The following is a 14876-nucleotide window of genomic DNA, read 5'->3' on the forward strand; positions in this document are numbered from 1 at the left end:
AGCCTTTCAAAGTGCCAGGATTACAGTTCCAGTGATTCTCATGCAAGCAAAGTTTGAGCGCCACTGTAGCAGGCACCCAATGAATATTGGCTGGTTGATTGATTTCAATTCATTGCTGATGGAAAGAAATCATGAAGGCTCTGCCTTTGAAAAGTCCCCAGAGCAGTGGCTGTCAGCCCTGACTGCACACTGAATCACCAGTGTTGCTTTCACAGGCTAAGGCTGGGTCCCACCCACAGAAATTCTGATTTGACTGGTTTGGGTGCAGGCTGGGCCATGGGCGAGTTTTAGCAGCTCCAGGTGATCCTAAAGGCGATGTCAGTGCGGAGACCCACCGCTCTAATCCCTGTGGCTCTGTGGAATTAGCACTCACCTTTTCTGTGTTTGCTTTCCCTGCGCTTGAGATTCTGGTGGTGACACGGGCACCAGGAACACTTCCCTGGGCTGACTGATGAGATCAGGGTGCACGCATCTCAGGCTTATTCTGGATCTGCTTGGAAATGGTTGCACACCTCACTCTATCATTTCTAGCGGCATGGCTGGCTGGGCGAAGCCCTCTCTCTGAGCCTCAGCTTCCTCTTCAGCCCAGTGGAACAGTTCTTCTGTCTAACCTCATGGGGTTGCCGTGACAGTCCAGAGCAAGGCTGGATGTGGATGTAAGGTGGGAGAGTCGCAGCCTGCACCCCTGATATTCTTAAACATCCAGGCTCATTCATGACACACCATCATGCACGCACTCATTGTGTGCATGGCCAGGGAAGGGGTGAGGGAGCTGGGTGACAGCGGCCGCCTCCCTTATTCTGATGGACTCAGGCCACACCGATGTGGACTCACACCCTCTATGCGCTGAACAAAGACCGCTAGTACAGACATGGATGGGGCCTTATGGCTCACATTATCCTGGGAGCTGTGCAGCATAACAGCGTGCCCAGCAGTATATTCACGAGCAAATGGGGGCCTGGGGGAGATGAAGTGCCCTCCTGAAGGCCACATGGCCAAGAAACAGTGAAGCTGGAGGCAGATGCCAGGTTGGATGGAGGTCCCACAGCAATGGAAGCAGCAACAGCAGGGTGAGGACCAGGTCTGCAGACTCACAGCTGGTTTCATCTCTTGGCTACTATATATCACTGGGAAGAATGGGGTGGCTGAAGTCATTGGCTTACTGGATCTGAGAACTGGGGATAGGGCCAAGAGGCCTCCACGCAGAGTTCATTGTGGGGCAGGGGGAACTCCCCACAAGGCACCACTCTGGCAGGGGTTCCGAGGCCCCCAGGAGACTCCAGGCCCTGACCTCTCACTTTGTTCCCTCTCTGCCCACCAGTGTGCTACATCTCGGCCTTGGTCTTATCCTGCTTACTCACCTTCCTGGTCCTGATGCGCTCACTGGTGACACACAGGTGAGTGGCAGGCTCCGGCTCACCCAGTGCAGAGGTGGGGAAGGAGTGGGAGTCCTGTGGGTCTGCAGGGAGGCCCTGGGGCTGGAGGTAGGGAAGGGCTCTGCCAGCCTAGGCTGTCAGGGAGCCCACCTGAGTGTGGCTATGCTGCAGTGGAGGGAGAAGGTGGGGCCGGGTCCTGCACTTGGGACTTCCTGTCTGGTTGGGGAAATGTCTGTGAGTATGAGGGACATAGGGCACCACCAACTCAGGGCAGCTGGTGGAGCTTGTCCCCTGAGTAGGGGCCACTGGATGGGCTGGAAGAGGGAAGGCGGCCTGGGGAAGCTGTACCTGCCCGGGAATGGACGAGATAGGAGGTGAGGACTGTGTGGATGACAGCAGAGGCTGGGGTGGCCCTGCCATGTGAGAGCGTAGGTGAGGGGTGGCCTGGGGGCATAGTGCTCTGGAGAGGTGGTGCGGGTCTCGCCATGCTGCCTCACTTGCCCTGCAGTGGTGAGTGGTGAGGAGCACTGAAGGCCCAGGGCAGGTGGAAGGGGCAGCCCGAGCACTTACCCATGTCAGAGAACTGGCCCATGTGTCCTGTACACTTGCCAGGCCTCAGAGCTCCTCCCAGGGGTCTTTCTCCACAGGTCACCCCTCCTTCTCCTGGCATTCAAGGCTCCCCAGCCTGTGCTTGCCTTGCCTCTTTACCAGGTGGTGTGCTGTGTGTCACTCCCATTCTCACTGTTGTTTCTCACTTTTCTGACTTGGCTCGGGTTGAGCCTTCTGCCTGGTTTTGTCTTTCTCGTTCACTCTTTAAGACTGCCCAGGTATCACCTCTTCCAGATATCTTGGGTTAGTGGCCTCCTCCTGGCTCCCACAGTTCTGGGACTCCCTGCTGATGGCTGTGGGTTGAAATTCTGTTGGGAGTTTGGACAGTTGCTGGCCCAGAAGAGGATTTAGGAAGAGAGTGTTGCTTCCTGAGGTCTCTGCCTCCCTGGCTCCCACCCCAGGACCAACCTTCGAGCTCTGTACCGAGGAGCTGCCCTGGACTTGAGTCCCTTGCATCGGAGTCCCCATCCCTCCCGCCAAGCCATATTCTGTTGGATGAGCTTCAGTGCCTACCAGACAGCCTTTATCTGCCTTGGTGAGCCTCCCTTGCCCGCCACACCCAGCCTTGGCCTGGGCCTCACCTCAGACACTGGCCCCAGTTGAAGAGAAGAGTGCTCAGCAAGTACTGCCCTCAGGGTTTGTCTGGGAATGCTCTGGGGCGACAGCAAGAGGAGGGACCCCCCTGCCTTCCCTGCCCTTAAGAAGCTTACTCAGGATGGGGGTACAGGAGCCCTCAGGAAATTGAGTGGGTACCCTCCACATGGAGGTGAACTCTGGGTGCCATCAGATGTTCTCATGGGGGGTGGACCCAGGTCTGGAGGTGTCAAATTCAAAATGATACATTCCTGACTGGGTGCAGTGGCTCACACCTGTAATCCCAGCACTTTGGGAGGGCGAGGCAGGAGGATCACGAGGGCAGGAGATGGAGACCAGCCTGGCCAACGTGGTGAGACCCCGTCTCTACTAAAACCATGAAAATTAGCCGGGTGTGGTGATGCACACCTGTAGTTCCAGCTACTTGAGGGGATGAGGCAGGAGAATCACTTGAACCCAGGAGGTGGAGGTTGCAGTGAGCCGAGATCGCGCCACTGCACTCCAGCTTAAGAAAGGGCTGTGCCACAGTTGGCTACCTACAAAGGTGATGAGACCCCGTCACTGAGGGTATGCAAGCGGAGTTCCATGGATATTGTTGGGGTCTGCAAAGGGGGTCCTGCCCTGAGAGAGTTGGACCAGATAACCTTCCAGGACCCCTACCAGCCCCAAGTTTCTGACTCTCCCCTTGGGTACTGCAGTGAGAAAAGCACTCTGAATGGTGAGGGGCTGTGGCCAGGGTTGCACATCCAAGGGCCTTGTATCTCTCTCTCCATTTCCTTCCATTCTCACCTCCTTGAGGGAGGAGAAGGATGGTAAAGGAGTGGAGGAATTACGAGGACAAAAGTCATAGCATCTCTTCTTGGTAGCCCTTATGCCTCCAGGCCTTTTTATAGGCATCATTCTCTAATCAGTTGGCCAAATTATTTCAATAGACAGTCCTTGGGCACCTACCGTATGACAGGCTCTAGCTTGAAGGAATGCAAACATCCGTTTAAAATGTAGTCTTATTCCCTAGTAACTCAAACTCAGGAGAAACTGGAGGGAAATAACATTTGCAAAGTACTTTGTGATTTTAAGAGTTTCCACAGACATTACCTCATCGGATCCTTACAACAGCCTCTGAGGTGGGGACTACTATCCCCATTTTACAGAGGAAGAAACTGAGGCTCAGTGAGGTGAAGTGACTTGTTCAAGGCAGCATAGCTGGGCAGAGGCAGAGCAGAGATCTAAAACCAGGCCTGCCCAATTCCAAAGCCCTTGGTTCTGGGGGTGGCGGGGGGGCAGCTTTCATAGAACCTGTTATCTGTCCCCCTGCCACTCCCGCCCCTGGCAGGGCTCCTGGTGCAGCAAATCATCTTCTTCCTGGGAACCACGGCCCTGGCCTTCCTGGTGCTCATGCCTGTGCTCCATGGCAGGAACCTCCTGCTCTTCCGTTCCCTGGAGTCCTCGTGGTGAGTGAAGCAACACATGGAGGGCTCGGGGCCTCCTTAGAGGTCCGCTAACAGTGACCACTTCCCCACCCCACTGGCAGGCCCTTCTGGCTGACTTTGGCCCTGGCTGTGACCCTGCAGAACATAGCAGCCCATTGGGTCTTCCTGGAGACTCATGATGGACACCCACAGCTGACCAACCGGTGAGGTGGCACCTGGGCTTGTGGCTCCCTCAGGCCCTCAGCCTTTTCTTCAGCGTCTCTCTCTTTTTGCGTCCTCCCTCCACTGCCATCTATCCCCTCTCTCTATCAAGAAGCCCAGAAGATAGTAGAAAGAGCTTGCCTTACCCATACAGAAAAGGGACAGTGGCTCAGCCCACTCCAAAGTACCTCTCTACATACCCGGCATGGGGCTGGAAGTACCCCCCGGGAACCTTTCTTGCTTTGGGAATTGGTACTGCTCTCCCCTGGATCCTCTGTTTCCTCAAAACTATGCCCCTCTCCACTTCGTAGCAAGGGAGTTCCCTGTCAGATGACAAGGCTGTGGGAGAAACTTGGTTCCCGGGGGAATTTGGAATTAGCAGACAGAGGACCCAGAAAAAGGAGGTGGGAGGCATCAGGGTCATAGAAAGACTTAGATGGACCCAGAATTAAAGCCTAGCTCTGCCAGTGAATAGCTGACAGCCTTGGCTAAGTCACTGAATCTCTCTGGGCCTCAGTTTCCTGTCTCCCAGGGTGGTGGGTTGAAAGAGAGAAGGCCTTGCCCAGGGTGGGGTGCACAGGGGACACAGTAGTAAATGCTAGGTGCTCAGTAAATACACAGCAGTTCTGGGCATCCAGGTCTGACACTGAGCCTGGGGTGGGGGCTCTGGGGGACGGCCTGCCTCAGCTTTCTTCTCTCACCCTAGGCGAGTGCTCTATGCAGCCACCTTTCTTCTCTTTCCCCTCAATGTGCTGGTGGGTGCCATGGTGGCCACCTGGCGAGTGCTCCTCTCTGCCCTCTACAATGCCATCCACCTTGGCCAGATGGACCTCAGCCTGCTGCCACCGAGAGCCGCCACTCTCGACCCCGGTAAGGTCACTGGGCAGGGCTGGAGGGTTGCTCAGACTACCCAAGCAGTGAGGAAGACATCTTTCCTGCCCCAGGCCTGTGCCAGCTGATCAGTTCACACCAATGTCTGTAGCTGCAGATGCCACCTGTGTGTGCCTGCACTGTGCCTCGTGTGGCCCTGCAGCATGTGCAGTGGATGTGGGGTGTTCTAGCAGGTCCACATGTGCCCATGCAGCAGATGTGCCACGTGCCTGGTGTGTCTACATGCTTGGATGCAGGGTGTGCACGCGCACTCCCTGTGTGTGTGTTAGGGGGTGTCTGGATGCCTCTAGTCCGGCCCCTACTCCCCCAGCATTGCCATCCGCCACCCCACCCTAGGCTACTACACGTACCGAAACTTCTTGAAGATTGAGGTCAGCCAGTCGCATCCAGCCATGACAGCCTTCTGCTTCCTGCTCCTGCAAGCGCGGAGCCTCCTACCCAGGACCATGGTGGCCCCCAAGGACAGCCTCAGACCAGGGGAGGAAGACGAAGGTGCGCCCTCCCACTGGGAATGGGGGAATAGAGCCTACCCAGCTTCTCCCAGGAAGGATGCGTGCCCCTCCCCAGCACACAGAGTGAGCGCCAGGAAAATTCTCACTTCCTCTCTTCTTTGGCTGCCTTTGGTCACCCCTCCTGGTCTGATCTCAGGGTAATTTTTTCCATGATATGAACACACACATACACACACCATATGTGTACACACAGAGAGAATGAAACAGCTGTCTTGCTAAGGGGCTCCCTCATTGCCCCCGCTTCTCCCTTGGGGCAGGGAGTATGACCTCTTCCTTTCTTTCTGCCCAGAAGTATGTATAGGGAGGGGACACTAAGCCAGCTTCAGACCCTTGTCCCACCCAGCTTCCAGTCTATCCACAGACCTCACACCCCACTTCCATGTGCTGCCTGCAGGGGACATCCTAAGCCTCACCACCTGCACTACGCCTGGGATTTTCAGGCTCTCTGCTCAGGTCTGAGGGCCAGGGAGGCTTGGCTGGGTGTTTGTTGAGTGACTCACAGAAAGTCCGTCTCTCTCAGGGATGCAGCTGTTACAGACAAAGGACTCCATGGCCAAGGGAGCAAGGCCCAGGGCCAGCCGCTGCAGGGCTCGCTGGGGTCTGGCCTACACGCTGCTGCACAACCCAACCCTGCAGGTCTTCCGCAAGACGGCCCTGTTGGGTGCCAATGGTGCCCAGTCCTGAGGGCAGGGAAGGCCAGCCCACCTGCCCATCTGTGTTGAGGCACGTTCCTGCCTACCATCCTCCTCCCTCCCCGGCTCTCCCAGCATCACCCCAGCCATGCAGCCGGCAGGTCCTCTGGATCACCATGGTTGAGTGGAGGTCTGTGTGCACTGGGAGCCTCAGGAGAGCTCTGCTCCGCCCACCTGGCCATGGGAGAGCCAGCAGGGGTTTTGAAGAAAGAAACTGGCGGGTTAGGGCCTTGGTCCAGGGGCCAGTCGAGCCAGGGCGGCCACATCCAGGCCTCTCCCTACCCTGGCTCTGCCACCAGCCTTGAAGGGCCTCGATGAAGCCTTCTCTGGAACCACTCCAGTTCAGCTCCACCTCAGCCTTGGCCTTCATGCTGTGGAAGCAGCCGAGGCACTTCCTCACCCCTCAGCTCCACGGACCGCTCTGGGGAGTGGCTGGAAGGCTCCCAGGCTGCTGGCCTGAAGGGCAGCCCAAGTCACGACTCAGACCAGGTCCCACACCGAGCTGCCCACACTTGAGAGCCAGATATTTTTGTAGTTTTTATGCCTTTGGCTATTATGAAAGAGGTTAGTGTGTTCCCTGCAATAAACTTGTTCCTGAGAAACTGTCCTCATAGCGGGAGGGGTATGCAGGGAAAACCCCGCCTACGCTGTCAGTACATCCACACTGTGCATTGATGGGGATGGGGCTTGAGGTGTTCTGGTCACATGCTGGCCAGACACTGGGTGGAAGGCAAAGAGAACCCAGAGCTGCATCCCTTTGGGTGGCAAAGAGACTGGGGACCCTGTGATGCCACCCCTGAGCCATGTGGATGCTGGCTTTGGAAGTGGGACTTGTTCTGGGTCTTGAAGAAAGGGCAGGATCTGGGGAGGAGAAGCGACTTCAGGAATGCTGGGGAAGCAGTGTGACTCCAGGTGTGGAGGTAGGAGGGGGCGTGTCACATGGGAGGACAGAGCGTGGGCTGTCCTGATGGGAGTAGAATGAGAATACGGAGGGGAAAGGAGGGTGGAGACAGACTAGGGTCTTTTCCCTGCTGGGGGCTTGGTGGAGAAGGGGGTGGGGTATATGAATAAGGAAGATGCCCTGGGTCCACTGAGGGGCTGGGGGCTACAGAAGGTAGGAAGATGTGGCTACCCTACAGATCTAGGTCTGCAGGGCCTTGAGAAATGCCTGCACAGTTAGTGGAGATCAACAGTCCCCTGCCCCACGCCCAGGTTCCTGCTACAGCCTCAAATACCTATAAAGCCAGGGGTGGGGTCAGGGACCTGAAACCCACTTTCAAGGTTGTCCTGAGGAGGCCAAAGAGGGCACGCTGCGATCCCACTGCAGCCCATTGAAAGAGGCTTCCTGACCTTGTTTCAGCAACTGACAGGGTCTCGGCGGGGAGAATCCAGGTTCCCAGAGAAGGGGGCCCTGTCCACTTTGGGGATGGGGGAACATCCAGGAAGGCAGGCTTTCTGGAGGTGGTGATGCCAGAGCCAACTCTCAAAGACTGATTTAGCCAAATGAAGAACAGGGAAAGGGTGCCTGGGTGGAGGGAACAGTGTAAGCAAAGGTGCAAAGGATGGCACACCATGGAGCATTAAGGGAACAATTAAATAGCTGTTCCAAGAAGAGGCAGAAAGGGTGGGCTTGTTGGAGGATCGGGTCAGAGAGGCTCTAAGTGGGGAATTCAGGCTTCACCTGGAGGGCAGTGGGGGCCACGGAAGACCTTAAAGCAGGGGAGTAGCTAGTCCACTCAAGGCACAGCCATTCCCTGTGCTGCCTCTGACCCAGGTCTTAGGTCCAGGTCCTACTCCAAGAAGCCAAGCCGCTCAGCTGGGAATGGAGCCAGGGATGTCCAAGTCAGGCTGGGAATATCAAGCCTTAGGCAATCAGAGTCTATTGGACCGTGAGGCAGCACCCAGTCCTACCACATCATTTGGTTTTTGAGGCAACTGAAGCCCAGATGAGGGCAATGACTTACCCAAGGTGGCCCAGCACATGGAATTTGGCTCCATCCTGCTGTTTTCCACCAGACATGAGTCATTTTTTTTTCAACTTTTATTTTAGATTAGGAGTCATTCTTGATACATGCTGCTGGTGACATCAGCTCAGCAGGAGCTGCAAGTGGATGAGGGGAGAGTGGGCAGGGGGAGGTGCTGTATGTGGACCAGGAGGGAGGGAAGGGGGCTGGCCAGCAGCCAAAGCTCACAGCTGCTACCCCAGACTCCTTAGCCTCCTGCCTCCACTTTGCTGAGCTCAGCAGTTCTGGGAGCGCTGGACAGAGGCCACAGAGCCTCTCCCTCTGGGCCATTGTCTCTGCACGCAGCATCCTCGATCTTGAAAGGGATAAGATAGAGGCAGTAGGAAGACATATCTCCTACCTGGCACAGATAGGAGGTTGTGCAGAGTCTCCAGGTTAGGACCTCATCCTTATGCTCCTCATCTGGAGAAGCTGAAGGTTGCTGTACACGTGCGCGCACGCTTGCGCGTGCACACACACACACACACACACACACACACGGCCCAGGCCAGTTACTGATCCACCTGCTCCGTGGGGAAAGATTCCTACAGGGAATCTGCAGTCCTCATTTGGACTTACCATTTCTTCTTTGGGGGAAGGATAAGTACAATTCATTTCCCCTGGCTTCTCCCTCAAATATGTTCTCTTGTTCCCAGTCTCTCTGGGGCTTTCTTCTCCTCTGTCTTGTGTCCCCTGTTCCTCATCTGTCTCCTCCATCTTGCCCCACCTGTCCCCTCTTTCCTCTTCATTCCTAACATCTCTTCCAGGAGCAGGACAGGGAAGAGGAACTACCACCCAGGCACCTCTATTTCCTTGCGCCTTTCCAAATGCCTCTCTTGAAGCCACTGCTGACATCAGGCGCTGCTCAGGGTAGCCAGCCACCCCAGGCTTCCGCCCCCACCTGTCCTGTGGGATGGTTTGGAGGAAGGGACTATCTGCAGCTCAGCTCACTGCAAGGCCCAGCCCCTGACACAAGCACCGGGTCAGCCCTCCTGTGCCTCCACAGTCTGTTGGGGTCCCAGAGGCCCCTGCCACTGTGGGCAGGCAGGCTGGCTGCCCTGACTCTTCAGCTCCTGATTCTATCTCCCAGTAGGTGCTCCTAGATCCAGACAAAATTCCAGGCAGACATGGAGGGGCATCAGAAATGCTATTTATTTCTCTGCTGCTCCCAAGCTGGCTGGCCTTTGCAGAGGAGCAGGCAACAGATGCATAGTTGGGGAGAAAGGGAGGACAGGTTCCAGGATAGAGGGTGCAGGCTGAGGGAGGAAGGGTAAGAGGACGGAAAGCCATCTTGGATCCCCACATTTCAGTCTCAGATGAGGACAAAGGGACTCCCAATCTCCCAAGTCATCAGAAAACACCAAGGAGCAGGAGATTGAGCAGGTCCCGGGGAGCCTCAGAGCCATACTAGCCACTGTCTACATCCCATCCTCCTCTCCCATTCCCTGTCTGCTTCAGACCACCCCCCAGCCAAACCCCAGCTTCATTCCCCCAATCCTAGCCCTGGCCAGCTTGACAGTCACAGTGCCTGGAATTGCACCACTGAGGCTTCTCCCAGTTGGATTAGGGCATCACCCTGTTAGCATGCTGCCCCTGAGAGGAGAGCCCGGGCAATGCTGTTAGCAGCAATGAGCACCGCAGACAGTGAGTTAGGGGATCAAATTCTATCCTAGTCACTAGTTTGGAGCAGGTCTAGAAGTTGGGGGTAGCAGGTGCTCTAGAAGAGATTAGAAGGAGAGGTAGGAAAATGTGAAGTCCCCCATGCAGGCCTCAGGAGTTGCCAAACCCAGACCCCTGCAGCACTTAAAGGGGCATTGGCAGGGGCAAGGGGAGGAGTTAGGAAAGCCCTCGGGCTGCTTCAGCCCAGCCTTGGTTGGGGTGGGGCTAGAAGGAGGTGAGGAAGAGGAGGAGGAGGAGGCTTTGGCCCAGCAGGAGCAGGCCTGGGGGCAGCTGCCCAGGGACCCCTTCTGCGACTGCAGCCTCAGGGTTCCCAGCACGGCTGAGGTAGATGATGACCACATTGTCCTCTGGCCCTGATGGCTGCACCTCATTGTCAACCGTATAGCAGCCCTTTCCCTCAACCGCTTTGCCATGGAACCTGCGACCTAGTGTGTCCTCACCACCCTCACCGGGTGTGGCCAGTGCCACATCCACTGAGCTCTCAGCACTGCCCAGCTCATTGGTGGCCAGGCAGCTGTAGGTGCCTTCCTCCAGCTTGCCAAAGTCGGGGATAAGCAGGCTGCCATTGGCAAAGGCCTGGAAACGCGGCTGTGAGCTGGCCGCAGGGGTGCTGGGCAGGGCACGCCCATCAGTGCCCACATTGGGGCTGGTGATCTCCACAATGCCGCTGGGTATCTGGATGTGCCAGTGAAGCTGAGGGGCCGGCTGCCCATCCACATCACAGTGCAGCGCCAGCACGAAGCCAGGCCGCAGCTCGGCACCATCCTGGCTGGGTTGGTAGCTAAGCTGCACTGAGGGCGCCGAGCATGGCAGTGGTGGCAGGCGGCTCAGCGGTGTGCCCTTGAGCACATGGGGTGAGGTGCAGGCGATGTTGTCCTGCTCCGGGATGGACACTGCTGTGGCCAGGGCCCATGTCTTGAGCCACACGATGCCGCAGGTGCAGTCGAAGGGGTTGTCGTTGATCTGCAGGTGGGACAGCGCAGTGAGCGGGGCGAAGGTGCCCTCGGCCAATGTGTGCAAGCGGTTGTGGTTGAGTTGCAGCGAGCGCAGAGCACGGAGGCTGCGGAAGGCGTCGCGGGGGATGAAGGTCAGCTCGTTGCTGTCCATCTTGAGCAATTGGAGGGCACTGAGGTTGTGCAGGTCGCTCCAGGCAAAGTCAGAGATGAGATTGTGGCTGAGGTCCAGGCTCTTGAGATGGCTCAGAGAGGCCAGGGCACCGGCGGCCACCGTGCGGATCTCATTATGTGCCAGCCACAGCGACTGCAGCAGGGGCACCTCTCTGAAGGCACCCCCTGGCAAGCCTGGCAGCCGGTTGGCCGACAGGCTCAGTGTAGTCACATTGGCAGGGAAGCCAGGCGGCACAGCCTCCAGGTCGCGGTAGGCACAGTCGGCGATCTGGAAGCCATACTTTTCCCCACAGTCGCAGGGCTCAGGGCAGGCCTGTGCCAGGCCCAGGAGAACCGCCCACCAGAGCAGATGCAGCTCCTGCATGGTGCCTCCTGCAGAGAAGGGCATGTCACCCAGGGGATCCTGAGAACCCGCCAGAGGGACTCATTCCTCCCACAAGCCCAGCCAGAGCTCTTTCCCATCAGGATGCCCTGTCCCACATAACCCAGCTAAAGCCCAACACCACCTAGCCCACCGCCCCCATCCTACGGAAGGAGAAACTGAGGCCCAGAGAAGGGCAGAGACTTGCCCGAGGTCACGCAGCCAGGCAGGATGAAGACAGGATGGAAGAGGACCCCAGCTCCTCCTCCGAGTGGAGAGTTCTCCCTGCCTCGGCCTGTTCCTAGCTGACTTTATGACTCGAAATCTGTTTTCCAGCCACCCCCCTCCCCCAGCACTTTGCAGAACCTCCCCCTGCCCTCCCACATCCTGGCCGCAGTCCCTCCCACCGGAGTTCCCCATAGGTATGCTTTGCCCTGGCCCAGACAAGGCCCCTTGTGCAGTGCACACCACCCCCATCCACTCCACCCACCCCCTCCCGCTTCTCCGGCCGTGACCGCAGCAGACACCAGGCCTTTTCTGTGGAATCACACCCGTGGCCTATTCTGTTCAAACTTAGCCAGGCAGCGGCCCAAATAAACCCCCGCCAGGACCTCTCAGCTGACTGGGGTGAGGCCAGGGGCTCAGCCCAAACGCAGCTGGGATTTGTGGGGCCTCAGTTGTGGGTTGTGGAAGCAGCAGATGCCCCCGGGACGGCTCCAAGCTAAGGATTGTCCCATGCACCTCAGAGCAGCAGGGATGGACCAAGAGGGAACCAGCCCCTATGTCCAACAGGCCTCCCCTTCCCGCCGCTGGCCCTGGAGCCCTCCTCCCCACTGGCTTACCTTCAAGCTACTCTTAGTCAAGCGGAGCCTCTTCTAAGGTGGGACCAAAAGGCAACAGGGGACCTTAGCCCTGAGAATCTGCAGGGCCACGGGCGCCCAAGGGAGGACCTGGATGCTGGGGCGAGGAACAGCCTGGTCCCACTCCACCTTCAGTGTGCAGGCCTGTGCCCTCCCTGCCCCAGACAGGGTGCCTGGGACCATCCACTGAGAGGAGGCGGCAGGGAGGAGCCCGGGGCAGCGCGCGCACTCCCTCCTTCCAGCAAAACAACTGCTCTGCAGCAACAGGACCCGTGTTTCATAAGTGACACCAGAAACTTGAGGGGGGAAGAGATGCCAAATTTTTTTGGGTTGTGTTTTCTCTCTCTCTCACTCACTTTTAGCAGCTTCAACTTCCTTAAAGACACAGCACTGTCTGGAAAGGACCCAAGAAATGATGGGGCCAGGAGGATTTTAGCGGGGGAAGGGCGAGAAATTGAATCTCATGGAAGGTGGGAAACTCCCACTGCAAACAAGGAAAAAGGGGAAGCCTTTGTCCAAGCCAGGGTTGTGTGTGTTGGTGTGTATATGTGTGTGTGTGTGTGTACAAGTTTGTGGGTGTGAGGGTGCGTATTTCTGTGTGTGCCTGACTGTGTGTTTGTGTGGATGTGGGTATGAAACCACGTACATTAATTTGTGTGTGTGAGTGTGTGTGTGTGTGTGTGTGTGTGTGTACATCTTGGTGTGTGTTTGTATGGGTGTGTCTGGCTTGGTGTGGGTTTGTGTGTGGAAGTGAGTGTGCATCCATGTGTTTGTGTCTCAGTGAAAAGCCAAGAAGGCCAAAGTGTACAAAGCAGATACCAACCCTTCAGTGAAAGCCAAGATGTTAGGCGTGTTTTGGTTTTTTTTTTTCTTTTAAGAAAACGTATCCTACTGGCTCCGAGACTGAGCTGCGCTAAATGCATGTTGTTGTCCAGGGAGCTCCCAAGACTCCAGGCCCCGCCCCTCACTACACTCCCCACTGGTTGGGGAGGAGACAAGGAATCCTGGCTCAGAAGGCTCAGGGCGGGAGCCTGTTGGCCTTCAGTGCTCCTGGCCGGGATTCTGAGCCACCCAGGCCCACTGCCCACCGGGCACCCAGAGGGGAGGCCAAGGGGCCGCACTCCTGGAGAGTTTCTCTGTGTCCCCCACAGGGCCCAAAATCCCACTGTTGGCGCTGGACATCTATGTGGTCAGCTTCGGCCTCTCTGAGCTCCACTGTTACAACACCAACTGTGTGGAAGGGGCAGACGCCTCCAGGGTGAAGATATTTGACCCCTTTTCCAAACAGGAAGGCCCAGGGTTGGGGAATGGGGAAACAAAAGAGGCCCAAAACAAGGGAGCTGGAAGAGAAACCGAAAGATGAAGGAGCCCCAGAAAAGAACTCTGTAGACTGAAGAATTTCCCCTCCACAGAACAAGCCTACCGTATCCCCTCAGTAGCCTTCCCCAAGCTTCCTTAGCCTTCCATCTGATAACTGGCTGAATTCTGCTCATGACTCAACTTACCCTCTCAGCAGGGCCAAGGGCAGCCAGGGATCATCTTTGGCTGAAAGCATCCCCAGGAAGCCTGCTTCAGCTCATCACGCCCCATTCCCTGTCACCAGGCAAGGCCACAGAAGTCCCCAGCATGCTGCCTGCAAAACACCCCAGTATGATGTTGAGGATATTATTATGGTCTAGTGGAGAGTCCCCTTTCTTTCCCCTGCAGAGGAAGGCCTCTGTTGCATCATCCTCACTGTGCCGGAAAATTTCTAGGAAAGTCCTGAGTTTGGTGGATCAACCAGAGGCTGCAAGAATACACATCCAGGGTTCAGTAAACCAGAGGGGAGTTTCAGTGACCTGTGTCAGTCAGGGAGGGCTTCCTGGTGGAGGGGGCTTCACTGTGTTCTGCACAGCCCATACACACACCCTCACCTGCATAAAGTCTATGCCAGCAGCTTCACCTCCAGGGTGCTCTGAGGAGTTCACAGTTCCTACCCCATCTCCCTCCTTCCAAGCACACCAGGGTCAGAGTGCAAGCATCTCCGCAGCCCTCAGTTCCCAGTGACTGTTCTCGCGGCCATTCCTGACTTTTCTTCATAGTTCTTCCTATAAGCTGTGATTATTTATTCATGTGTGTTTAATGTGCGACCCCTTACTAGAGAGGAAGCCCACTGAGGGCAGAGGCCTTACCTTCCCAGGTGCTATTGATCTCCGGCACTAGGAAGACACTCAGTAAGCGTCCCCTTCACAGCATGATGGACAAGTTGGGTGGTCATCAGAATGAAGCATTTTAGAGCTCACCCACTTCACCTCCTCGTCATCTTACAGATAGGGCCTTTGGGCCCAGGCTAGGGAAGGGGCATATAGAGAATATTTCATACAGTGTAGGAGACCCATGCTCTGTTGGATGGGTGAGTATGTCAGCAGCCTTCTGGGGGCAGGGAGTCTGTCCCCTCATTCCCTACCTAGAACCTTAATGACAGCCAAATACTAAGTGCAGACTCCCACCTCAGAACAGATGTGGGGGGCTGAGGGCAGAAAAAGTGAGAGGGACCAGCC

The 14876-nt window shown here is 56.6% G+C and overlaps 2 protein-coding genes across 6 annotated transcripts in view; one reads left to right on the forward strand and one right to left on the reverse strand.

The window, feature by feature from the left end:
- Positions 1 to 6907, forward strand: part of STRA6 (signaling receptor and transporter of retinol STRA6) — a 33719-nt gene extending 26812 nt beyond the window's left edge. For 3 of the 4 annotated variants that reach the window (XM_031668482.1, XM_009210603.4, XM_009210601.4), the window contains 8 exons: positions 1322 to 1397; positions 1646 to 1750; positions 2387 to 2520; positions 3913 to 4030; positions 4111 to 4212; positions 4917 to 5080; positions 5438 to 5593; positions 6134 to 6907. In XM_031668482.1, coding sequence (XP_031524342.1) covers positions 1322 to 1397; positions 1646 to 1750; positions 2387 to 2520; positions 3913 to 4030; positions 4111 to 4212; positions 4917 to 5080; positions 5438 to 5593; positions 6134 to 6297 — 1019 coding nt within the window. In that variant the 3' untranslated portion in view covers positions 6298 to 6907. The remainder of the gene's footprint in view (positions 1 to 1321; positions 1398 to 1645; positions 1751 to 2386; positions 2521 to 3912; positions 4031 to 4110; positions 4213 to 4916; positions 5081 to 5437; positions 5594 to 6133) is intronic. The other variant, XM_009210602.4, reaches the window with a different exon arrangement.
- Positions 6908 to 9436: 2529 nt separating this feature from the next.
- On the reverse strand, positions 9437 to 12658 carry ISLR (immunoglobulin superfamily containing leucine rich repeat). 2 transcript variants are annotated; one of them, XM_003901182.4, is made up of 2 exons: positions 12319 to 12658; positions 9437 to 11487 (listed from the first exon to the last, which is right to left on the reverse strand). In XM_003901182.4, the coding sequence occupies exon 2, from the start codon at positions 11477 to 11479 to the stop codon at positions 10193 to 10195; it is 1287 nt and encodes a 428-aa protein (XP_003901231.1). In that variant the 5' UTR covers positions 11480 to 11487; positions 12319 to 12658; the 3' UTR covers positions 9437 to 10192. The 2 variants fall into 2 exon arrangements, with proteins under 2 accessions (XP_003901231.1, XP_017816257.1); XM_017960768.2 differs by lacking the exon at positions 12319 to 12658 and adding an exon at positions 11685 to 11837.
- Positions 12659 to 14876: the final 2218 nt, after the last annotated feature.

The sequence above is a fragment of the Papio anubis genome, chromosome 7, assembly GCF_008728515.1.
Source record: "Papio anubis isolate 15944 chromosome 7, Panubis1.0, whole genome shotgun sequence".
NCBI lineage: Eukaryota > Metazoa > Chordata > Mammalia > Primates > Cercopithecidae > Papio > Papio anubis.

Excerpts from the sequence above, each read along its gene's own strand:
- ISLR (XM_003901182.4), bottom strand. The coding sequence starts at position 11,479 with ATGCAGGAGCTGCATCTGCTCTGGTGGGCGGTTCTCCTGGGCCTGGCA.